This window comes from Oncorhynchus mykiss, chromosome 22 (genome assembly GCF_013265735.2).
Source record: "Oncorhynchus mykiss isolate Arlee chromosome 22, USDA_OmykA_1.1, whole genome shotgun sequence".
NCBI classification, from domain to species: Eukaryota; Metazoa; Chordata; class Actinopteri; order Salmoniformes; family Salmonidae; genus Oncorhynchus; species Oncorhynchus mykiss.
The window spans coordinates 14181196-14206786 of NC_048586.1; the positions used below are offsets into that span (position 1 = coordinate 14181196).

At 44.6% G+C, this 25591-nt stretch overlaps 1 protein-coding gene across 10 annotated transcripts in view; it reads right to left on the minus strand.

Moving 5' to 3' along the window:
* The window catches only part of stxbp5l (syntaxin binding protein 5-like), a 235034-nt gene that overhangs the window by 24002 nt on the left and 185441 nt on the right, over nucleotides 1–25591 (minus strand). For 3 of the 10 annotated variants that reach the window (XM_036958793.1, XM_036958791.1, XM_036958789.1), the window contains exons 12-20: nucleotides 23805–23952; nucleotides 23600–23667; nucleotides 23211–23251; nucleotides 21202–21416; nucleotides 20846–20997; nucleotides 20437–20562; nucleotides 18533–18684; nucleotides 16036–16104; nucleotides 14185–14250 (exon numbers count right to left, since the gene is read on the minus strand). In XM_036958793.1, the coding sequence (XP_036814688.1) occupies nucleotides 14185–14250; nucleotides 16036–16104; nucleotides 18533–18684; nucleotides 20437–20562; nucleotides 20846–20997; nucleotides 21202–21416; nucleotides 23211–23251; nucleotides 23600–23667; nucleotides 23805–23952 (1037 nt within the window). Of the gene's footprint in view, nucleotides 1–1959; nucleotides 2014–4778; nucleotides 4884–14184; nucleotides 14251–16035; nucleotides 16105–18532; nucleotides 18685–20436; nucleotides 20563–20845; nucleotides 20998–21201; nucleotides 21417–23210; nucleotides 23252–23599; nucleotides 23668–23804; nucleotides 23953–25591 lie in introns of all 10 variants that reach the window. The other 7 variants (XM_036958794.1, XM_036958792.1, XM_036958790.1 and 4 more) reach the window with 4 other exon arrangements.

The following is a 25591-nucleotide window of genomic DNA, read 5'->3' on the forward strand; positions in this document are numbered from 1 at the left end:
AATTAAGCAGCTGACGACGTCTGTGCCAGATGCAGACCACTCTGCCGCTTCCATGTCTTCACTGTCAAGTAAACAAAACTTTGGCATTTTATTGACTGACAGCTCCCAGTGAGGTAGCACTCCACCAGCGCTACACTCCAGAGCAGAAATCAGTGTGTGTGACAGGGAGGCTTGTTGGGAGCAATCCTCGTTGAGTGAGAACTGCATTCAGAAAGTTGGCATTAGCCTGGGTGCCAGTCGGCTTCTGCTCGCTTGCCAACTCCTTCTAGAGATTGTCATGCAAAAACGTGTTCGTTTTGACAGTGGAGTAGGCAAACGCACAAACAGATCTGGGACCAGGCTAAGTTGGCCTCGTGTTAACTACTGAATATGCCAGACAGGAATCTCTAGTGGGTTGTCTGTTTAGCTATGGTGATTTGAAGGAACACACACTCCTAACACCAAATCCCTTGTTAGGCCCATTGATGCAAATCTGGTTCACTTTCTAAGTGAGGATGAAAGACTCTGTGGTGCCACCCAGTCCGCGTGCGCCTCCAGTCCAGTTTCACAGCAGGCTGTAGCAGGGCAATAGCGGGCTTGGAAACTGAGGATAGCTCTAGTGCCAATGAATGTGCTACATGACTACGCCATTGTGTGTCTGGCTAGCACTTATCATCATGGTTGGGTCTGCCAATCAGTGGTTTGTCCTGGCACAGTCTAAAGGAAACTGGTCCACATCAGAAAAAAAATGGCAGTCTACCCACCCCACCTACACACACTCACTCTCTTTTTCTCTCTTTCTCTCGCTCTAACGCACACACAGACACGGACACACACAGTACACACACACACACACACACACGCAGGTTCAAGTCATTTAATCACATGAAACAGTCCCACTTTGTAGCAGCTGTATCCTTGACTAATGACAGACAGCTGCTCATATTATATTTAAACTATGTTAACAGCCTAAACAGGGCACTTTGTTCCACTGCATTAATGTACAATTCAATTTGGACTGCTTGGAATAGTGCTTGAACCTTTTTTTGATTAGCCTCCAATTGTTGTTCAACGTTTGAAAGGAGATACATTTCCCAATGAGGTAGGTGCATTTTTGCTATCAACTATCATCCTTTTCAGTTTTATTTCCTGTTAAATGATGGCTTGTTTACTCGACACGGTCTCACTCTAAAACTACAGCCACACATTTCAAACCTGTTGAAGGAAACAGTTGTCATTTCACAGATGTCATTCTGTAGATATTGGCACATTAGTGTACTGTATATGAATTGAAGAGGCATATAGTAGAGGGATATAGTAGGACAGGACAGAGCAGAAGCATGAGCGAGAGAACCTGTGACTGCAAGGGGTGTAGGAGCTCAGGGGATGTACTGAGAAAGAGCGTGTTGCTACAGTCTACAGGAAATGCAGAATGGTCCAGCAACAATGGAGAAAGTCCCGGTGGAGAGACGAAAATGATCCAATCACGATGGAGCAAGGCTGTTTAGAGTTAGAGAATGGTCCAATCACAGTATAGAGCAAGGCTGTTTGGAGATAGAAAATGATCCAATCACGATGGAGCGAGGCTGTATAGAGAGACAGAGAAGGGTCCAATCTCAATAGAGCGAGAGTACATTTGGAAATGCATCTCCCAAAACGATATGGGCATGAGGTAAGAGCCACCTTTGGAAACACTTGCAAAATGTACGATAAACAAAAAAGCTTAAGACGGGTAAAAACACAGACATAGAAAGTCAAAGGAGAAGAACAGAACAGGCCATTCAGTCTCATCATGAGCTGGTCGAGTAGAAGAAGTGAGTGATAAGAAAATACTGCTGGTTGCGTGAAGAGGAAGCTACTTGATGTGAACAACATAAACAAAACAAATATAAAATGTATATCTGCGCACAACAGGACAAAAGAGGAAGTAAATTAATCAAATGAAACGAGGGTAAAACTGCTGGCTTTCGCCTACCGTACCAAGATCAGTCTTAAGATCTGTTGGCAGACTTAACTTTCTGCCGGGTCCCTTTACTGTAACAAAAGACATAGGAAAGAAAGGAGCAGTTAATGTTTCCAAACCAAAACCAAACCAAAATGGAAGCAAAAGTAAAAGCCAAACGATGCAGAAAACAAAAGATTAAACGAAACAAAAACTGAACAACGTAATTCAAAACGTGCAAAAGTGTGCAGTTGTCGCACATGGCAGGCAGATGCAGAGGCCATTCCCATCATGCTCCATGGTTTTCCCAGGCCAGTGCTCCCAGTCAGAGAGTGTAGACACGGGAACAGTGAAAGCAGTTCTAGAAACAGGAACCGAGAAACCCGTTTTCGGGCAAGACTCCTTCCCAGTGTGTCTTCCAAGTCTTCCATTCTCTGGCCACTCAAAAGCAACTGATTTAAGTAGAGGTATTTTCTGATTGTTTGTTTAATTTACTTCTGTATGTTCGGGTTGTCAGAGTTCACTAAGGCCTGGGGGGTTTGGCATAAGAAACATAAATAAACTGGGAACTCAAATAAACACAAAACAGATTGGAAAGAAACAAACAAGTTCAACATTTTGCAAGCATTTTGCAGTATATACAGAACTGCAAAGGTACATGTTGAGAGACGGTCATTAATTTTTTCCTCAGTCGATTCAAAGGACATACCATGAGGACACTGGTTTTGGTTGGTTAGATAATTATTCTGGTGCATGGGAAATGTGGGATGTTGTAAGGATGGCAAATCAAGAAACCACACACCAATCTTTGTAAAGTAATGTTTGGGGCAAGCTAGCAGATATTGGAAAGTGCAGTTGTTTGATTGCAACATCTATAAGTGGAATCCAGAACATTTTAGCTTTGAAATTGAACAAACTCTTATGGGCCCCAAAAGAATACTCTGTTTTACAGATAATAATTCAAGAGGCCAAAAGTCTGAATTCCACCATCTTTCATTGGCTTTGAGTAGGGGAAAAGTGGTGTGCTGAGGTAGAATTGAAGTAGGAGTCATTTTATGATAAATTGCCTTGTTGGGAGCATAGAATTTGAAAGGGATTTTGATGTAAATGAAATGTTCTCCTTGTGCGGTGCTTGTGACAAAATTGCTGTGGTATAGTGTGTGCGTGTCTGTGTGTGTGGCCAGATGTTGCGGCCATGATGCGTAGCAGCAGAACTGTGTAGAAACACAGTTCTACCAATAGCACTGGTATTCACTATTCACAGGTGGAATTCTACACGCCATTTAACAGCTCATTTGCACCATGTTAGGACTCTGGGAATATGTTTGTTGGATAGAAGGATGTTTGAACTGAATAAAAAATGGGACTGTGCATTGTGCCAGCGATGCCTTTTAACAAATGACAGTATTTACATATTTGGGGACATCATTATGCTACATATCACCTGTTGCCCTACGAAAGGCCAGTTTGTCTTTCTCAGTTATGGAAAAATAGAAAAGTATATTGTCTTGTTTATATGCCCTGATAACATCCAAATGCCATTTTAGGGTAAGTATTTAGGGAGTATTAATTGCTAGTGACATGGAGCATATTGCAACCATCAATGGCCACCAGATTACCGTCCATTGATCTCTTGTTAAACCATCAATGGCCACCAGATTACCGTCAATTGATCTCTTGTTAAACCATCAATACGGGTTAAATTCACAGCTAATCTCAATTGCAACCATTATTGGACACCTCTACCGCTCCCTAAAGCTGATGTCGGTGTTACCTTAGTCCTGCCTGCGACCAAAGTCTCTGAAGATACAGTATGTTCACCCTGTTGATGGGTATTATCAACGGAACCATTTAGTCCTACTTTTTGAGCAGATTAAGTGCAATTCATCGATTTGACAATCCTTCCGTACAACTGAAATAAAGTATTTTCTCATTTACCACGACAAATCTACTGTAGCAATTTACCCATGTGAATGGAAAATTAAAGTTGGTGTAGCCTACTCGTAATATTTTGATTTGATTCCAATTTATGTTATCCATTAAATCCAACTGTCTTTAAAATAAAAATGTCTGGTACGGTCATTTCTTATCAAAATCGGGGGTAAACTATTCCTGGTCTGTCCATATTTGAAATGTGTAACTAAAAGTTAATCAGCCTGTCGGTTTCCGATGCTCCTGATAGGTCGATATTTCATTGGGGGCGGGAATAGAGAACCTAGACACAGCTGTCTGGTATCATCATGGAGTCCATGCAGTTAGACACATCACAGAGTATTAGATGTTGTTATTATGTTAAAGAGGAGGTTGTGGGTGAGAAAAACCAAATAGACAAAGTTAGTGTTACAAAGGAATGAGAGTCAGAGTGCCTCCCAACAGGAAGGGCAAAGATGCATGGCCTTCCTCACAAGAACATGACAACAACAACAACAACAACAACAACATGGATGAATCACAGAGGAGCTGAAGAATTAGGAAGGAGTGTCTGACCTTGACTGACTCCTCCCGCTTTTCTCTGCAGCCTTCCTCAGTAGCACGGCTGATGAAGGATGCAAGGCCACAAGACCAGACTAGACCCAGCACAAAACACACATCGCCCCCTACAGCTGGGGCTGAGGCAATGCAACAACGCCGATAAGCTCTACATCTTCTGCTCACAGATGCATGGATCACAATGTTGAAAGTTGGAACAGACAAGCATAGGAACACACTCCATATGCTACCATGCAACGCCCCACACCCACAAACCCACCCACAAACCATCCACCCTCCACCCCTCAGCCCACCCACCCACGCACACTCCCCCAGCGATAGGACGTGAAAGGGACAGGTTTCCCTGGGCCGTGGTCCCTCCTCTTACCATTGTCCAGTAAGTAAAAGACTGGACTGCAGTGGCTGGCTCTCAGACTGGCCACAGGCTCAGGCATGGAGCGAGGGTCATAGTGAAGGGAGCTTGGGTAGGGAACTGGAATAGGAGATGCAACAGAACACACACTTTTCAGGAGGGAGAAAACAAAACAACATGGGTGAATTGAGATAAAGACAAGCAGGTACATAATAGCAGTTGATTCTGAAGATACCAATATAAACGTGTGCGATAAGGTCAAGGTAAGGCTACCATGCAAACACAACCACGACAATGAAAACAACGACTAATACTGCTACTACAACGACTACTATGTCGACAACTACTATCACGACTCACCATCACAAATCACTGCAACTCAGTGAAATGTTGTCATTGATCATACAGGTAAAGTAGCACCTGTTGTTAACATTTATGCTAGGACTTCCCCACAGCCGGTTGTCTAGTCCAGTCACACTCCGGTCAAAATAACCCAGCACCCTTCCAACAGAATTCAGGATGAGAGAGTGTTCTTGACGTATCGATTCCAGACTTGCCTAACAACATGTGCTTCCTTACTGTACTGTAAAATTTGCTCTCTAGCACCTCTCAAACTCATTTTCAAATTGTCGTTAGATTCCTTGTGACATCAGACTAAATTATGTTTCAAACTTGGTGTGCAGGTGTGAACAGTAAGTACATTCAATCCCAGCCACTCTGCTCATTATAGGAGATACGAACGGCCACATCCAGCCCAGGCAGGTGTGTGGTGAACAGTAAGTACATTCAATCCCAGCCACTCTGCTCATTATAGGAGATAAGAACGGCCACATCCAGCCCAGGCAGGTGGCTTCAGCTCCCCGCTCTCCTTTAAGCTCCCCTTTAAACAGCCAGCCTGTGAGCTCAGGGACAGCACCATCACCTCTCCTCTCTTCTCCTGGAGCCTCGCTTTGCCTCTAAATTTATCCTGCTTGGTCAGAGCCACTCTCTGGCATTGCCACTTATTTTGCCCAACCTCACGACTCGCGTCTCGCCCCAGACTACAGGATCTATACTACCATCAGCCACAGCAGCCATCGTGAGCAGAAACCCAGACACAACAAGAGATTGTAACAAAGTAAACAAACAACAACGGAAAGGAGGATATGGCTTCAAAGACGAACATGGGGCCAATTACGGGTCCTAACGGGGGGGGGGGGGAAGGAGGATGTTTCCCAGTGTGGAGAGGAGAGACGGAAGTAGGAAGGAGGGAGTGAGAGAGAGGAGAGTTGAGACGGGTGAAGTTGGATAGTTAATAGTCTGCCCGCCGGGTCTGGGTTTGGCCAGTGGTGGTCACAGCAGGACTGGGGTGTCAGGGCAGGGGTACAGCCAGAGCCAGCCAGGCTCAGGTCACTAATCTTCTCAGAGCCGCTTGGGAGAATAACGACGACAGAATCTCGCCATGAGCCCTCTGCCTCAGGATGGAGACTCTGCCTTTCATCTGCCTGTCATCTGTCCATCTCTTCCTTCCTGCCTCTGATATCCTTTATGTTTCCCACCACTTTTTCTCCAGCCGTACCTGTGGCATTCTTTACACACGTCTTCATCGTTCCTTTTCTCTGCACCTTTGTAAACACCACACAGTCACACATCACATCCTCATCTCTCTTCCTACCCGATCTCCCCCCCTGTCTCGCTTTTCTCATCTCTGCAATCAATAAAAGGGATGGGACCAGATAATAGATAGGCTACCCTGACGTTTTCCACATAGCTATGCACATTGGTATTCATTCCTTCTAACGGCATACCACCAACACTGTATCCTCAGGAGACGTGTGGATACATGGCAGGTTCAGCCAGGTCTAAGATCCTATAGACCCAAGAGAAACTGCAGTCAGGGCGAGAGAGATAGCGAGAGAGATGGAAAGATAGAGAGAGAGGGACTGGGAGGGAGCGGGGGAGAGAAAGAGAGAGAGAGAGAAAGATGGAAAGAGAGAACGCTGGAGAGAGAGAGAGAAAGAGAGGCAGAGAGAGAGAGAGAGGGAGGGAGAGAAAGAGAGCCTTGTGCAAGGCCTTACATTTACTGGTCCTACTTCCTCCGAATCAGAAGCCATGTTCATTCATAATGCAGACGCTTATGGCAAATTGATTTCCAAAAGCATACGTCTCCAAACAGGGAAAACATTTTTTTTTATGGACTCATTAAATATTCACAACAACATGCTCCGGAGTGTAGATTCGCCTCTGGAAATAAGTGTGTAAATAACGGGCAGAAAAGATGACGTCAGGAAAAACAAACGAGGCCTCATCAATCCCTGTCGGGGGAAAAGTCGGTGGGAAAAGTTTTTCTTCAGAATGGCTGTGCTTTCACAAACATCCCTCACTCCTTTCCTCCACACCCCCCCCCCCCCCCCCCCCCCCCCCCACACCACCCCCTCCCTCCTCCTCCATCATTCTCTTTTTTCCCCGAATTCTTTCCATTTCCCAAATGCCACACAAAGCATTTCAAGTTATTCACGCTCCACTGACAGGTTTGAGAGTTCAAGTGGATTATTGCTTCCTGCAAAATAAGATGCTGGTTAAATAGCTGTCTGCTTGAGTATATGCCAATTGACACTTCTTTCTCCGTCCCCTGTCGGCGCGTCAGCACTAAGTGACCCGCGCAGACAGAGCAACGTGTGGCGCGCTCCTAAGAGGAACACATCAAACACAGTGACATCACCGTAACAGACATTACGGGGCTTGGTTGACACCATTAATCAGCCCCCTTCCATACATTCCGTTATAGATTTAATGTCTGGGGCCTGGTGAGAACATTATTTATAGGTTATGATGGCTCTGTCTGGCAAAGTGAAGATTCAAATACTAAGCAAATATTTACACAGAAGAAGAACATGTGTCTAAACTTAAGTTGCTGAGAATCTGCTATCTTAGGCTATGTAAAAAAAATATGTAAAAAAATGTACGCAAACACACTCAGACACATGTACGTACACATACTAACAGTGAAATAAAGATGGCCTTACATCAAGTATAAAGCAAGGCTGTATGGAAACCAAAGCCTAGAGAACACAGCAGGTCTAACAGCACGGCTGGCAATGTATTCCCATCACACACACATTAGTCCAACAGCAGTATCCCCCCCCCCCCCCAGCAGCTGCAGGCAACCGCTCAATGTTTGCTATCCTCCTTTTTCAGTGTGAAAAAGACAAATATTAAACATTTAGCCCCAGCTCCTTCTCAATGCTCATTCTCAGGCACAGCTGGTTTGGTCTGAGCAGAGAGAGGAGAAAGGGAGGGGAGAGGAGGGGAGTGATAAAGAGGAGGAGAAGGGCAGTGGGAAAAAATGTAACGCTGTCAAACACGCACACACACACACACACACACACACACACACACACACACACACACACACACACACACACACAGAGAAGCCAATTCTCTGATGCACCAGAACAGTCTGGTGCATCTGGCCTGGAGCAAACTCCCTTACTGGCCGACCTACTCGCTCTAACACATCCATCTAGCAAACCTGCAGGCCACTGCTCTCTCTAATTATCTCTCTCTCTCTTTCAAATTATTTATATATATATACATATATATATACATCATTTGAAAGAGAGAGAGAGGTATATATATATATATATATATATATATATATATATATATATATATACATACACACACACACCGAGTATACAAAAGCTCTTTCCATGATAGACTGACCAGGTGATAGCCATGATCCCTTATTGATGTCATTTGTTAAATCCACTTTAATCAGTCTAGATGAAGGAGAGGAGACAAGTTAAAGAAGGATTTTTAAGCCTTGAGACAATTAAGACGTGGATTGTGAATTCAGAGGGTGAATGGGATAGACATAAAATATAAGTGCTTTTGAACGGGTCATGGTAGTAGACGCCAGGCGCACCGGTTTGTGTCAAGAACTGCAGTGCTGATGGGTTTTTCACGCTCAACAGTTTCCTTTGTGTAACAAAAATGGTCTACCACCCAAAGGACATCCAGCCAACTTGACACAACTTTGGGTATTTGGCATTGTATTAGGATCCCCATTAGCTGTTGCGAAAGCAGCAGCTACTCTTCCTGGGGTCCACACAAAACACCACTTCCTGGGGTCCACACAAAACAAAACAACAAGAACAGCTCAAAAACAGAACTACCTAATTTCCCCTCAACTTCAGACACTCTCTAGCGCTTGGAGAATTTCATCACTTCGAGCTCAACATTTAAGTGGACTGGAAAATAATTGTACGTTTCCTGTTCTCCACTCATTACCTTTATTAACTGCACCTGTTTGAACTCGTTAGCTGTATAAAAGACACCTGTCCACACACTCAATCAAACAGACTCCAACCTCTTCACAATGGCCAAGACCAGAGAGCTGTGTAAGGACATCAGGGATAAAATTGTAGACCGGCACAAGGGTGGGATGGGCTACAGGACAATAGACAAGCAGCTTGGTGAGAAGGCAACAACAGTTGGCGCAATTATTAGAAAATTGAAGAAATCAAGATGACGGTCTGGGGCTCCATGCAAGATCTCACCTCGTGGGGCATCGATGATCATGAGGAAGGTGAGGGATCAGCCCAGAACTACACGGCAGGACCTGGTCAATGACCTGAAGAGAGCTGGGACCACAGTCTCAAAGAAAACCATTAGTAACACACTACGCCGTCATGGATTAAAATCCTGCAGCGCACTCAAGGGCCCCCTGCTCAAGCCAGCGCATGTCCAGGCCCGTCTGAAGTTTGTCAATGACCATCTGGATGATCCAGAGGAGGAATGGGAGAAGGTCATGTGGTCTGATGAGACAAAAATAGAGCTTTTTGGTCTAAACTCCACTCTCCATGTTTGGAGGAAGAAGAAGGATGAGTACAACCCCAAGAACACCATCCCAACAGTAAAGCATGGAAACATCATTCTTTGGGGATGCTTTTCTGCAAAGGGGAAAGGACGACTGCACTGTATTGAGGGGAGGATGGATGGGGCTATGTATCGCGAGATCTTGGCCAACAACCTCCTACCCTCAGTAAGAGCATTGAAGATGGGTCGTGGCTGGGTCTTCCAGCATGACAACGACCTGAAACACACAGCCAGGGCAACTACGGAGTGGCTCCGTAAGAAGCATCCCAAGGTCCTGGAGTGGCCTAGCCAGTCTCCAGACCTGAACCCAATAGAAAATCTTTGGAGGGAGCTGAAAGTCCGTATTGCCCAGCGACAGCCCCAAAACCTGTTAGGATCTGGAGAAGGTCTGTATGGAGGAGTAGGCCAAAATCCCTGCTGCAGTGTGTGCAAACCTGGTCAAGAACTACAGAAAACGTATGATTTCTGTAATTGCAAACAAAGGTTTCTGTACCAAATAATAAGTTCTGCTTTTCTGATGTATCAAATACTTATGTCATGCAATAAAATGCAAATGAATTACTTAAAAATCATACAATGTGATTTTCTGGATTTTTGTTTTAGATTCCGTCTCTCACATTTGAAGTGTACCTATGATGGAAATTACAGACCTCTACATGCTTTGTAAGTAGGAAAACCTGCAAAATCGGCAGTGTATCAAATACTTGTTCTCCCCACTGTATAAACTCAGCAAAAAAAAGAAACGTCCCTTTTTCAGGACCCTGTCTTTCAAAGATAATTCGTAAAAATCAAAATAACTTCACAGATCTTCATTGTAAAGGGTTTAAACATTGTTTCCCATGCTTGTTCAATGAACCATAAACAATTAATGAACATGCACTAACAGGTTACAGACGGTAGGCAATTAAGATCACAGTTATGAAAACATAGGACACTAAAGAGGCCTTTCTACTGACTCTGTAAAACACCAAACGAAAGATGCCCAGGGTCCCTGCTCATCTGTGTGAACGTGCCTTAGGCATGCTGCAAGGAGGCATGAGGACTGCAGATGTGGCCAGGGCAATAAATTGCAATGTCCGTACTGTGAGACGCCTAAGACAGAGCTACAGGGAGACAGGACGGACAGCTGATCGTCCTCGCAGTGGCAGACTACGTGTAACAACACCTGCACAGGATCGGTACATCAAAACATCACACCTGCGGGACAGGTACAGGATGGCAACAACAACTGCCTGAGTTACACCAGGAATGCACAATCCCTCCATCAGTGCTCAGACTGTCCGCAATAGGCTGAGGGACTGAGGGCTTGTAGGCCTGTTGTAAGGCAGGTCCTCACCAGACATCACCGGCAACAATGTCGCCTATGGGCACAAACCCTGATGATTGATTGATTTGGAGGTGGAGGATCTGTCATGGTCTGGGGCGGTGTCTCACAGCATCATTGGACTGAGCTTGTTGTCATTGCAGTGTGTGTTACAGGGAAGACATCCTCTTCTCTCATGTGGTACCCTTCCTGCAGACTCAACCTAACATGACCCTCCAGCATGACAATGCCACCAGCCACACTAGTCGTTCTGTGCGTGATTTCCTACAAGACAGGAATGTCACTGTTCTGCCATTTTGACCCCCCCCCCCCCCACCCCCCTTGTTCAGGGACACATTATTCAATTTCTGTTAGCCACATGTCTGTGGCACTTGTTCAGTTTATGTCTCAGTTGTTGAATCTTGTTATGTTCATACAAACATTTACACATGTTACGTTTTCTGATAATAAACGCAGTTGACAGTGAAATGACGTTTCTTTTATTGTGTAAAAGAATCGCTGTTTATTGTAAAATTCGACCGAGCGAAAGATCACACATAATTTAACATACAACTTCTTCCCTAAATTATTCATACTCCTTTATATGTTAGTATTAAACTGGTATCTACTCAAAACATTACATTAATCTGTAAAACAAACAATGAGACATTATTTGGTTTCAACAATGAAGAAGATGTTGGTGAAGAACTATTTTTAAGCGTCTACAGGAGGGCGCACCGGGTTACGCAATGATAAGTTGACAGGCAAGTATTTTTTTTTTACTGTGAGGCTAGCCAACTAGTCAACTACCTAGAAACACTTCAGATACGAGGTTGGTGTCTCTTAAAAAAAACAAACAGATGGTGTTAGTCTACTGTGCCACCAGGAGGGAGCTAGCATGCCATGTTTTTAACTCTGTTCATTTGAACCTATTCAAATCAAAAAACATTTCAAAGGAAACAAGCACTCATTAACCTTTTCCCTGTGATTTCCAAATATCTCGAACAGTTTTTTAAAAATGTATTTGCGTGACTGTTCCAAAATGGGATTGTTACTCAACAGGACAGTTAACCCGCCTAGCACGCAAACCAAGGCACGCTGCCTGCTAATTATCTACTGGCTATGTTTCAACTTGTCATTTTTCAAATGATTTTCTAACAAGTTTTATTTTCAAACAGTTTGAATTGAGGTGTGTTCCGAAATCCTCATTAATTCACATTAGAATTAGCCCATTTCACCGTTGTGGACAATTTATGTTTGAGGCTTTACTGAGCCAGACAAACTTCTCCCTTCGAGGACAGCCCAGGCACTTCCCCAGTGATTCCCCAGATCAAGTATCCAGACATTTGCCCATCTCTAGTCAGAACAGGCACAAACCTTTTTCCTACGGCACATTTTCTGGCTGCCCCTCATTGCCTTTATTGTTGTTTCCCTTACAAATAATAACTTTGGACATGTGTGTGCGTTCCTATCGAAGTACGGGCTTATTTTCTGCATATGGTGTTGTCATTTCTACTGTAGCATTCTTTATGTATGGAGCATAATGTATTTACTGTTTTATTCACGTTTTCAAGTACTGGTGACAAATCATGCATTCCGATTCTTGCATAGATTATAATGGACACATGTAAAATAATTTTGTGAAGGTTGCACGGATTATAATTAGCAAAGTAATAATAATGCAAAGCTATTTCCCAGATACTTGTGGCGCCATGTTTGTTGGCATCATACAATGCATTCTGGTTGTCACGTAAGTGTCTGTCAGACCAAAGATGTTATAACAAAACGAGGTGAAGGGAAGGTGCACTAGACTGTTTTTTGGGGCAACCGGGAACTTTCTGGTGCAACTGAGAATTTTCAGGTCGGAAAATTGGAACTCAAGAAAATTGACAGAATTCCCGAGTTCGAATTTCGAGTTAGATGACCATTCAAATCAATTTTTCCACAGTCAGAGTTTTTTTTTTTTTCTTCTGAGTTCCCAGTTGTCTTGAACACACTAAAGTCGGAAGTCTGAGAGTTCCAAATTCCTAGTTCCCAGTTGTTTTGAACGCGGCATCAGATTGTAACTAAGGTACCTCAGGCTTGCCAGCTCTAATTCCCCTTTCCAGGTTTTAAAAAAATGTTTTTATGTTAGCTTAGAAACTTATCCTGTGTTTGCCCCCATTTATTGATAAATCCTACATCATAGTAATATTTCCTGCATCATATCCCCCGATAATCTCTTCCCCCATTTCTACCCCCCATAGACTTGAAAACCCTCCACACATAAAAAAAAAAAAAAAACATAAAATGATTTCATCCATATCTGGCAACCCTTCGTGTTACAGTTAGGCTAGGCAGCAGGCTTGTATGTGGGGTGATGCTCTGTGAGAATATAACGTTTAATTTGCTTTGTGATTTGTCAAAAACTGTAAACGACTTGTCAAGTAATGTGCTCCGGTTCTGGTATACACTGTAACAAGTACATTGAAGATTTGTAATATGCTGAAAAGTTGCCAAACAAAGTTTGCACAGCCATCTTTGACTTAGACATTTATTTGCTTCTGATAGTGAGTAGCATTCTAGGATTAGGGAGTTTTTGCTTGTCATACATAAACAAACATGGCTGCCATCATAAAGAATTTAGCGGCTGTTAGCTTAGCTGTTAAGTTGCTAACTTATGTTTGTTGATGCTTTTCAGACAACAAGGCTGTTTAGAGGCGTTTGCTGCATCATACGTTCTGTTGCTACTGTCCCAATCACATATTTGCGTTGCGATGCTGCTCGGACCACTGAACAACGATCACAAATATGTGATCGCACGCGTCAAAGGGTTAAATCTCCTGACCATGCTCCAAAGCAATGCAACTATCCTTTCCAAGGACGTTGTGGTAAGGGTTTACCATAGAATGCTAAATAACCACACTCTCACCGAGCTCTAAGAAACATATGGTTTGTTATGTGCTAGCTGGGAACACTTTAAGAAGTATCCTTCCAGGTTGATATGTTAATACAGTTACCATTCACTTCAAGTTAAAGTGATGCCCCAAAGGTAAAGTGTCCATACCCCAGTGACAGGTACAGAGTCCATACCCTGAGGCTAGGTTCTTGCTGAAACCGACCGGCATCCCAGTGCGACCTTCAGCTTTGATCAGATGTAACAATCCTGTGAAGTGAGTTGGGTGGAGAGAGAGAGAGGGTGTGTGTGTGTGTGTGTGTGTGTGTGTGTGTGTGTGTGTGTGTGTGTGTGTGTGTGTGTGTGTGTGTGTGTGGCGTTACCTGAGGTGGGTGACTTGCTTTTCTCCATGTCCATGGATACCTGGTTATCGGAGAGTTCTGTAAGGCCTGTCGCAGCCAATCAGATTCCAACAGGATGAGGAGGAGGAGGAGGAGGAGGAGAACGTGGGATAGAGAGAGACTCTTCAGTCATGGTCATATAAAGAAAGCATGGTGATATAACAGACAGTTGACAGTGCCGTAACAGCATCTGTTGCCATGGAGACACAACATACAGTCATCAGTAGCATAACGTTGTCCGTTGCTGAGGCGGACCACTCTGATCCTGACGCAACACACAAGATTCAGGAAGTTTTCCCCCCATACATGATGATCATTTATACCACAGCATTGTTTAATACAGGATTCTGATTGGCTAGAAAGGCATTCTATAGCGTGCGTCAATTTCAGATATACAGAAATTGGACACCTCTGAAGTAGTCCCATCTTCCGTTTCTTTACTTATACCGTGGTCTACAGAGGTCACACAGCTCAATATAGCTTTACTTATACAGTGGTCTGCAGAGGCAACACAGCTCAATATAGCTTTACTTATACAGTGGTCTGCAGAGGCCACACAGCTCAATATAGCTATAGCTAAAAGTTCAACGTGAATAATTTCCGTCTGTGTTGAAGCTCAGGATCAGCTTAGTTCACTACCAGCATGTATGGCAATGAACACGACATGACATGAGGCCTGCACTGCAGAGTTTGGCTGAGTATTCAGCCCTAGGCCTGTAATGTCAGCGCATCAGATATGACCCAACTCAATCATTTTCATTGTTTGCTCTTCAATGAATCACATTGATTTTATAAAGCCATTTTTACATCAGCACTTGTCACAAAGTACTTTACAGATACCCAGCCTATAACCCCAAAGAGCAAGCAATGCAGAGGCAGATGCACAGTGGCCAGGAAAAACTCCTTATGATGCAGGAACCTAGGAAGAATCTTAGAGAGGAACCAGGCTTAGAGGGGTTGGGCCTACATTGCCTTATGATTGACATCTGAACGTTGAAGTAATGACAAATGTATGTAAGCATACTGTATGCAGCACAAGCCTCATTCAAACAGATACACACAGATGATAAAGAGACAAAGACCTCGTCGCAGCACGATCAAGTTGATCTTAAAGCTAGTAAAAAACAAAAATCTCATATAAAATCTAAACTGGAGTCTTTTACCGAAACTTTCAGTTGAATGTCTTGAAATGCGGAAAATGTGCACTGTTCTAACTGAGTAACTGTGCTGGGACAAAACTCAGATGTAGTGTTTTAATACATTTATGACTCTGATCAACCATAGGGAAACGAAAGCCTGAAATGTTTCATTTGAAGTAATTCATCAAATTAATGCTTGGTTCTTGAAGTTGTGAAATAAAACAAAGTCAATTTTGATTCAATGTCTCAAATAATTTATTAATAAAAATAAAAACTTTTACTCGGCTAGTCCACATAGTAGTTATATGATGTCTGGATGTCTATGTCATGATTGAACGTTTACTCACGCAAATCTCTGTGCTGCATTTACAATGTATACAGTGTCATGGCTTTTTGACATTTAGTCACTTCATAAAAGGGGACCCTTGGCAAAAGGACATACTATATTGACATAACTGGAATATGATTAAATAATTCATAGGTTTTGATAAAGCACGGGCATTTGACTCAATAATGGCTGTGCCACTGGGATTTGTTTCAGAGGTGTTTCAGAAACAATCACTGTCATTCCAATCATCTCTCCAGTACCTCCCCTTGCCATAATCCTCTTGCGTCTCTGTTCCCTTGGTCCCTTCTTCCCTTGTCCCCTTGTCTCCCTCCCCAGTCTCCTTGCCTTAAGGATGGCCTGACTTACTCTGATAGGACGTACGGATCCTTTTCTTTGAATCTGAATAAAAGTGAGACAGGCCACGCATGCAAAAGTCTGCAGGCAGGCCCACATGCCCACACCAGCAGCCACAGTCACCAAAAGAGAGGGATGAGGAGGAGGGAGAGAGAGAAGAACACAAAGGCCCAGAGTGAAAAATAAAGTGAAGGCAAGCAGCAACCCAGTTAGTGTAAAGGAGAACAGAGCAACCCAGGTTCCAACCCCAAACAGTAACTGATCCTACTTATCCCAAAATGAAAAAGCATTGTACAGGAATAGACAGAAACCTAGTAGTGTTGCGGGAAAATAAGGACAAACCCAGTCCACCTTCCCAATATCCAATTAGCATTACTTGTGCAACTTGCTGATTGGGCAAAGTTGATGTACAATTGTATTTCTGGAAAAGCATTGTTTATCAATTGGAATTGAGTGTAAGAAAAGTGCAATACTGCAATAAAACCAACACTAAAACGTCTACTTATGTGAGATGAAAACACATATAGTCCTATTCACATAGACATGTGGTAGGGACAACAGCTAAAGGACATCATACTCAGTGTTTGCATGTTTTTATTCTCTTAACCTTTATTTGACTATGCAGATAAGCAACGTGAACGTGAGTCAAGCTGGCCATTACTGAAAAGGAGAAAAGTAGCAACTTCAGGGGCGAGAGCAGCCCTTTCTACCCCTCTCTTTTCTCTCTTCTAAAAGAGACTGATTGATCTGACTAAGGCTACCCTGGGAGACTTCACTGAAGCAGAGAATAGTCCCGTCGCTCTATAAAAGCTCTTGCGCAACACCAAAGGAGAGAAGGACTCAAAGCCCAGAGTCATCCTCCTCCTACCTCCACCGCTGCCAAACAAAGTCCTGAATACATGGAAGGCTTCTTCAGGTATACTTGTGGGAGTTTTCACAAGATAAAAAAGCCTTTCCAAGAGCGCGAGGAGGGTTTAAAATGTACATTAAACTGTCCTTCAGGAAAACAATACAAAGGTTATGCCTCCAAAGTTATTCTCAACCTTTTCTCTACTTTTAAGTTCTTGTGGGTTTTCCTCAGAAAATGGACCGACGGCCAGGGCACTGCATCTGTGTCTGTCTGTGGGTCTGCAGGCATGTGCATACGCATGTGTGTGTAGTGGGAGGGTGGAGGGGGCTGGGAGGAGTGATGTAGTCACAGGGTGTACCGGCACCGGTCCAGATTAGTAGTACTCAGAAGGGTGTCAGTCTCAGGAAAGCTTCTGTGACTTATCTTAGAGTAGTGCTGAAGCCGGACTAACAGAAAGAACCACAACATGCACATGATGCTCCCGCGGAATGCAGCCTGTCGCATGCACCTCACGTGGCTGTTTGTGAACAGTTGTGTGTGTTTTTTTTATTTTGCACATGTACTGTATGTATGTCTGTACTGTAGGGATACAGAGAGGTTAGGAAAAGAGACAGGAACGAGAAGGAATGGACAGATAAGATAGAGAGACAGAATTGGAGACTAAGGTCGTAACGAATGCAAAAGAAAAGGTGTGTGAGAGAGAGAGACAGACAGAGACAGAGAGAGAGAGATAATTCTTGATACAGTGCATTCGGAAAGTTTGCCTTTTGGCAAACTCCATGCGGGCTGTCATGTGCCTTTTACTGAGGAGTGGCTTCCGTCCTGGCCACTCTACCATAAAGGCCTGATTGGTGGAGTGCTGCAGAGATGGTTGTCCTTTTGGAAGGTTCTCCCATCTCCACAGAGGAACTCTGGAGCTCTGTCAGAGTGACCATTGGGTTCTTGGTCACTTCCCTGACCAAGGCCCTTTTCTTCAATTGCTCAGGTTGCCCGGGCGGACAGATTCTAGGAAGAGTCTTGGTGATTCCAAACTTTTTCATTTAAGAATGATGGAGGTCACTGTGTTCTTGAGGACCTTCAAAGCTGCAAAAATATTTTGGTAGCTTTTCCCAGATCTGTGCCTCGACACAATCCTGTCTCGGAGCTCTACAGACAATTCCTTCTACCTCATGGCTTGGTTTTTGCTCTGACATGCACTGTCAACTGTGGGACCTTCTATAGACAGGTGTTTGCCTTTCCAAATCATGTCCAATCAATTGAATTTACCACAGGTGGACTCCAATCAACTGATTGGAGAAACATCTCAAGGATGATCAATGGAAACAGGGTGCAACTGAGCTCAATTTCGAGTCTCATAGCAAAGAGTCTGAATAGTTAAGTAAATAAGCTATTCCTGTTTTTGTTTTTTTATACATTTGCAAACATGTCTAAAAACCTGTTTTGCTTCGTCATTATGGGTTATTCTGTGTCGATTGCCGAGAAGAAAAAAAATATTTGATCAATTTTAGAACAAGGCAGTAAGGTAACAAGATGTTGAAAAAGTCAAGGGGTCTGCATACTTCCCGAATGCACTGTATGTCTGTGTGCGCAAACATACCAATACATGTGTTTATGTTAATGTGCATATGAGTTTGTATGTATGTGTGGGTGTTCCCCTACCTGAGGTGGACTGTCTGTTCTTGCGTGGGGAGCGTGTGAGTCGTTGGTAGGGGTCTGCGGCTCCGTACAGGTCCAGTGTGCCCATACACATCAGGATCGTCTTCTGAAGGAAGTCCACCACCGTTAGACCATTACAGTTCCCAAACGCTAGGCTGACACACACACACACACACACACACACACACACACACACACACACACAGAGGAGAAGAGAGTGAGAACCAGCCACTACCTAGTTAGTGTGAAACTGAAGGGAGAAAACGGAGAGAGAAACCTGAGGTTCGAAACCCATAGCCTGAAGAATAATTCCTATCTATAGTATAATACAATTTACCAGAAGCTTGTCTGTTCAGGAAACACACAAAAAAAATATGAGGCATCTTTTCCCATACATACATTATTCAGAGATCACAGAATCAGAGATTACATCAGGGATTCTTACACATGGAATCACTGAAAATGGAAAGTGGTACGTTTCCCCCACAATTTCCTGTATTGTGGCAACAACATCCCTGTGTACTGAGAAGCATGATGACCAGCATACCAATACTACATTGCCAATCAACAGCATGCCTGAAATAATGTAGGAAGACTTATACTTATACTTCGGCGGGTGCTTATATTTGTCCCATTTCACACATGTACAAGTGTGTATTAATACACATGTGGATTGGATATCTTCTTTTTGCATATCCCAACTCAGAGAGTGGGTTCACGGCCAGGCTCTGCCATTATCAAAGGGGACCCTGGAGCAATTAGGGTTAAGTGCCTTGCTCAAGGCCACTTCGCCAGACTTTTTACCTTGTTGGCGCAGGGACTCAAACCAGCAACCAAAAGCCCAATGTTCTAACTGCTAGACTACCTGTCATTCCAGTTCCAGAAAACAACTTCAGCATGCGACCAACGTTACGATGTCCACACTAGAACCAACATCACTTGGAATCCGGCTCAATATATTGCTTCTAAATACCACTGTAACATATCCCCAGGGTGTGTGTGTTGAGTGTAGGCCTAAAAGCGCCTGGGGAAGACACACGGAAGAGATGACTCAAACACACTTGAAAATGTTAATAGCTTCTCTGGGGTAAGGTTAGTGACCTTTTCCGTGTATTCCCCCAGTAATGTAGACTCTTTTTTTTTTTAAAGAGCTGAGAATTTATCGGATTTTTCGACCAACTCTGCCATTCAGAACAGAAGTTTGTAAATGGCCTTGAGGCTGTCTATTGATTAACTGTAGAGAAAGAGCAAACAAAGATTCTCTCCTCTGTCAAAGCAGGTTATCTTCCCAGCAAACCATACAAGCTGCATTTTCTACCTTTTAATCATGTTTTACTGATTACCGTTTCCCTCTGCTACACTTGAATCATAGATGGGAACTGAGTGTTATGAAAAATGTATCCGGGTGAGGCAGAAAAATAACATTAATTTCATGCTGTGTATTTAGGTGAATACTTTATTCCATTTATTAGAAAATAGTAGCTGGGCTGATGAATAAAACAGTGTTTTGCTTGAGAGGGGGAAAATGAGAAGGATATGATGTGAATCACTTTGAAGACAAAAGAAGCCTGACAACAATCAAGAGGCGCAGCTCAGACAGAGAGAGAGAGAGACAAAGAGGGAGAGAGGAGGTAAGAGAGAGGGAAATACAGGGAGATAGAGAGAGTGTGGGGGGGGGTGTAAAAAAAGATGGATTGTGTGATACAGATAGACAGAGAGAAAGAAAGACAGAGAGCGATAGAGGGAAAGGGAAGGCGGGAACATGAAAGAGCAGGGAACAGACATGGAGTGGAGGGGGGAGAGATGAAGCGAGAGCTGGAGAAAGAGAGTGAGAGATGGATGGTGTGAGCGTGGAAGTGAAAGGTAGTCAGGGCACTGAGACACATAGAGAGTACAGGGTCACTCACAGGCCGTAGGCAGAGTTGATGTCCAGGCTGGTGATCTGCTGGGGGGGCTCTCCATCCACCCACTGCAGCTGCACCACCATCTCAGCCTGGTACCCCGGGGGCATCCGCACTGGACGACTCTTCACCCTGACATACAGAGCAGGACGGGGAGGGAGAGGATGGAGGGAAAGGGGGAGGGTGGAGGGGAGAACGGGAGAGGTAGAGATAGAAAGAGAGTTGAAGGAGATTGTTAAGAGCGAGGGGAGCTTGAGAGTTAGAAGGAGAAAGGGAGAGATTGGACGTGTGATGCATATCGATTCACTCGTCCGGACGCTGTTGTTCAATATATCGTCTGCATTTTTTTAGGAACTCTGCGTAAATCGGGTTTTTCCAGTGGAGCCAGTTGAGGTGGCTGACAGGAGTGACTCACTTGAGGCAGGGGAGGCTGTCCTGTGTGCCACTGCCAGGGCTACCGGGCGGCTGGGGGGAGTGGGAACTGGGGTCCGAGAAACACGGGTTGTTCTCTGCCTCTGACGGGGAGATGACGTCCTCTGAATCAAACTGCAGGCGCACCTCTAGTGACTGTCAAACACATGCACACACACATAGATGCAGAGATTTGCTGGGACCGATATAGCAAGCATACTCACTGGCATACCTCACTAAACAAGTAAACTAACCCTCAAGCCCTTTATACGTATAAAATCAGGTGTTCTGGTGGTAAAACAACTGTGGAATGTGAAATTACTTGGGAAGCGGATTTGGAAAAATCTCTCATCCACTCACCACTATCTGCGTGTTGGCGTCGTGTTTACTGAACCGGTAGAGGATGACGTGGGCAGAAATGCCCACCACACAGAAGAGACGGCTATGTGGGCACCAGCTGACCATCTGAACGGCGTAGGGGTCCTCCTCTACCAGCTCGCCCGCCCGACCCTCTCCCGCCTTGGGCTTCTCAAACACCTTGGACGTCTTCAGCTTGTACAGCATCTGCAGTGTAACTGGTCACACAAGACAGGGAGGTATATAGATTGCGTTCCAAATGGCACACCATTCCCTTTGTAGTGCACTACTTTTGACCAGGGCCTAAAGGGAATAGGGTTTACAGTATATGTAAAAATCCAAATAACCTCACAGATCTTCATTGTAAAGGGTTTAAACACTGTTTCCCATGCTTGTTCAATGAACCATAAACAATTAATGAACATGTACCTGTTTAACGGTCGTTAAGACACTAACAACTTACAGACGGTAGGCAATTAAGGTCACAGTTGTGAAAACGTAGGACACTAAAGAGGCCTTTCTACTGACTCTGAAAATCATCAAAAGAAAGATGCCCAGGGTCCCTGCTCATCTGCGTGAATTTGCCTTAGGCATGCTGCAAGGAGGCATGAGGACTGCAGATGTGGCCAGGGCAATAAATTGCAATGTCCATACTGTGAGACGCCTACGACAGCGCTACAGGGAGACAGGACGGAGAGCTGATCGTCCTCGCAGTGGCAGACCACGTGTAACAATACCTGCACAGGATCGCTACATCAAAACATCACACCTGCGGGGCAGGTACAGGATGACAACAACCCACCGTCACTGGACCAGACAGGACTGGCAAAAAGTGCTCTTTTCTGACGAGTCGCGGTTTTGTCTCACCAGGGGTGATGGTCGGATTTGCGTTTATCGTCGAAGGAATGAGCGTTACACTGAGGCCTGTACTCTGGAGTGTGATTGATTTGGAGGTGGAGGGTCCGTCATGGTCTGGGGCGGTGTTATAAAGCATCATCAGACTGAGCTTGTTGTCATTGCAACAATCTCAACGCTGTGTGTTACAGGGAAGACAACCTCCTCCCTCATGTGGTACTCTTCCTGCAGGCTCATCCTGACAGGACCCTCCAGCATGACAATGCCACCAGCCATACTGCTCGTTCTGTGTGTGATTTCCAGCAAGACAGGAATGTCAGTATTCTGCCATGGCCAGCAAAGACCCCGGATCTCAATCCCATCGAGCACATCTGGGACCTGTTGGATTGGAGGGTGAGGGCTAGGGCCATTCCCCTCAGAAATGTCTGGGAACTTGCAGGTGCCTTGGTGGAAGAGTGGGATAACATCTCACAGCAATAACTGGCAAATCTGGTGCCGTCCATGAGGAGATGCGCTGCAGTACTTAATGCAGCTGGTGGCCACACCAGGTACTGACTGATACTTTTCATTTTGACCCCCCCTTTGTTCAGGGACACATTATTCCATTTCTGTTAGTCACATGTCTGTGGCACTTGTTCAGTTTATGTCTCAGTTGTTGAAACTTGTTATGTTCATACAAATATTTACACATGTTAAGTTTGCGTAAAATAAACGCAGTTGACAGTGCGAGGACGTTTATAAATGGATACATTTAGTTATTATGGGGCGACGAATAGCCTAGCGGTAATAGCATTGGGCCAGTAACCGAAAGGTTGCTCGTTCGATATTGCTGCGCGGACTAGGTGAAAAATCTGCAGATCTGCCCTTGAGCAAGGCACTTAACCCCATTTGCGCCAAGGTCGCTGTCAATAATGGCTGATCCCTGGCCATGACCCACACTCTCCGAGGGTGTCTCAGGGGTGTCGGAAAGGCAAACAAAAATACACTTCCACTTCACACTTGTGCAGGTCACCCATACGCGAAACAGGACAAGAGTAAGCATCGCCTACTTGACTTGACTTTACTCTACTACCACCACGTTATGTAATCGTACACGACACGTGTTAGAGAGTATTGCCGACATTCAGCGTAAGAAAGGGCGGAGGGAGAGAACTTACTAGCAGAGGCGTCCCAAAACTTTACGGTTCCGTCTGCGTGTCTGCAGAAAGGATCAAAGACAGGGAAAGAGGTCAAGAGCATAGTCCGTTTCTAAAACTGTAGCAGAATTAAACATTCCCGCTCTAATGCTTCTACTGATGATAAACACCAGAGGAGTAGAGGAAAACTTTACTACATACTGTCCGAATAAATAGAACCAGTGACTCAATGTTTGTTCACACCTACTGGGAACAGATGTCAATTCTACGCGTATTCCACATTGGTTCCAGGTCCTTTCATTGAAATGACGTGGAAACGGCGTTGTTTCAAGGAGTGTGTGCGCAGTGGCCAAGCTTTAATTAAAAAAATAAAAAGTCGCCATCCAACAGCATGGAACCCACTGACTTACCCTGTGACGATGATCTCTGGGTAGGTCTGTGAGCCTAGTGTCCATGTGCCACCGCTCACTGGCCACTCCTGTCATCAATTAAACAGGTGGTCATGGATTGTAAGAAACAGCAGGTCATGAACTGAAAAATGCAGGACGTAATTGAGTTTTTTATTTTTTTGCTTCGGCCATCTTGTCATTGTCTGACCTATGACCTGTAGCGTACCTTGTGGCTGTAGCCAGTCTTCTTCTGCTTGGCCCCTATGGAGTAGAGGATGGGGATGATGTCAGGAGGGCACTCAGCGAAGTAAGCCGTACAGGTGACAGGAGACTCGTGGATGTCCATCGGGTAGGGGTTCTCAAAGATGGGGAAGCTGCAGAAGGAAGAGGGAACTGTCATAGCGTGCATGTAGAGTTCTCACCAGGGAGACGTGGACGTCTGTGACTGCTACAGAACGTCATCACCAAAATATCTAAATAGCAAAGAAGCAAAAGGTACACTGCTCTGAGTATTGCAGTTCATGTACACTGCGTGGACAAAACATTACAAACACCTTCCTGATATTGAGTTGACCTCAGAACAGCCTCAAGTGGTTGCGGCGTGGACTCTACAAGGTGTCGAAAGCGTTCCACAGGGATGCTGGCCCCATGTTGACTCCAACACTTCCCACAGTTGTGTCAAGTTGGCTGGATGTCCTTTGGGTGTTACTTTAGATCACTCTTGACACACACGGGAAACTGTTGAGCGTGGAAAACCCAGCAGCGTTGCAGCTATCCCTCTAGTGGTGTGGGGGCTGTGCTTTGGCAAAGTGGGTGGGGTTATATCCTTCCTGTTTGGCCCTATCCGGGGGTGTCCTTGGATGGGGCCACAGTGTCTCCTGATCCCTCCTGTCTAAGCCTCCAGTATTTATGCTGCAGTAGTTTATGTGTCGGGGGGCTAGGGTCAGTTTGTTATATCTGGAGTACTTCTCCTGTCCTATTCGGTGTCCTGTGTGAATTTAAGTGTGCTCTCTTTAATTCTCTCTTTCTCTCTTTCTTTCTCTCTCTCGGAGGACCTGAGCCCTAGGACCATGCCTCAGGACTACCTGACATGATGACTCCTTGCTGTCCCCAGTCCACCTGGCCATGCTGCTGCTCCAGTTTCTACTGTTCTGCCTTATTATTATTGGACCATGCTGGTCATTTATGAACATTTGAACATCTTGGCCATGTTCTGTTATAATCTCCACCCGGCACAGCCAGAAGAGGACTGGCCACCCCACATAGCCTGGTTCCTCTCTAGGTTTCTTCCTAGGTTTTGGCCTTTCTAGGGAATTTTTCCTAGCCACCGTGCTTCTACACCTGCATTGCTTGCTGTTTGGGGTTTTAGGCTGGGTTTCTGTACAGCACTTATATATTAGCTGATGTACGAAGGGCTATATAAAGACATTTGATTTGATTTGATTTGAGCTCGACACAAACCGGTGCGCCAGGCACCCACTACTCCTCCCCTTCATCGACACTTATTGAAGTGGATTTAACAGGTGACATCAATAAGGGATCCTAGCGTTCACCTGGATTCAGAGAAAGAGCAGCTGGACCTAATGTTTTGTAGTGTACATCTAATGGGTATTTTTTTGCAGGGAGATAACCTCACCCAGGTCACCACTTAAGTTCTTCCCAGCACCTTATTGTCCATTTAGTGTTTCTTATCAACATCCTTATAATGTTAACACGGCTACTGATAACTATCTTGGACGTCCCTGTCCCTCCTTCAGCTCCCTCCATCATAGGGCTGATGTATCATCGACAGAGAGTGTCATCAAGGAGGCTATTTTAAGAAGAGCAGTGGACATAGGTGTGACGGTGTCACAGTGACATGGTCTTTGTCCTGCTTCCTGAGTGATGATGACACGTTAGTGACAGACAGCTGACCGGAGTGGCAGGGGACTAAGGTTCTCTCAAGGCAATGTGACACATTTGGGTGGATGTGTGTTGTGTGTGTGTGTGTCTGTGTGCGTTTATTTTCTTTGT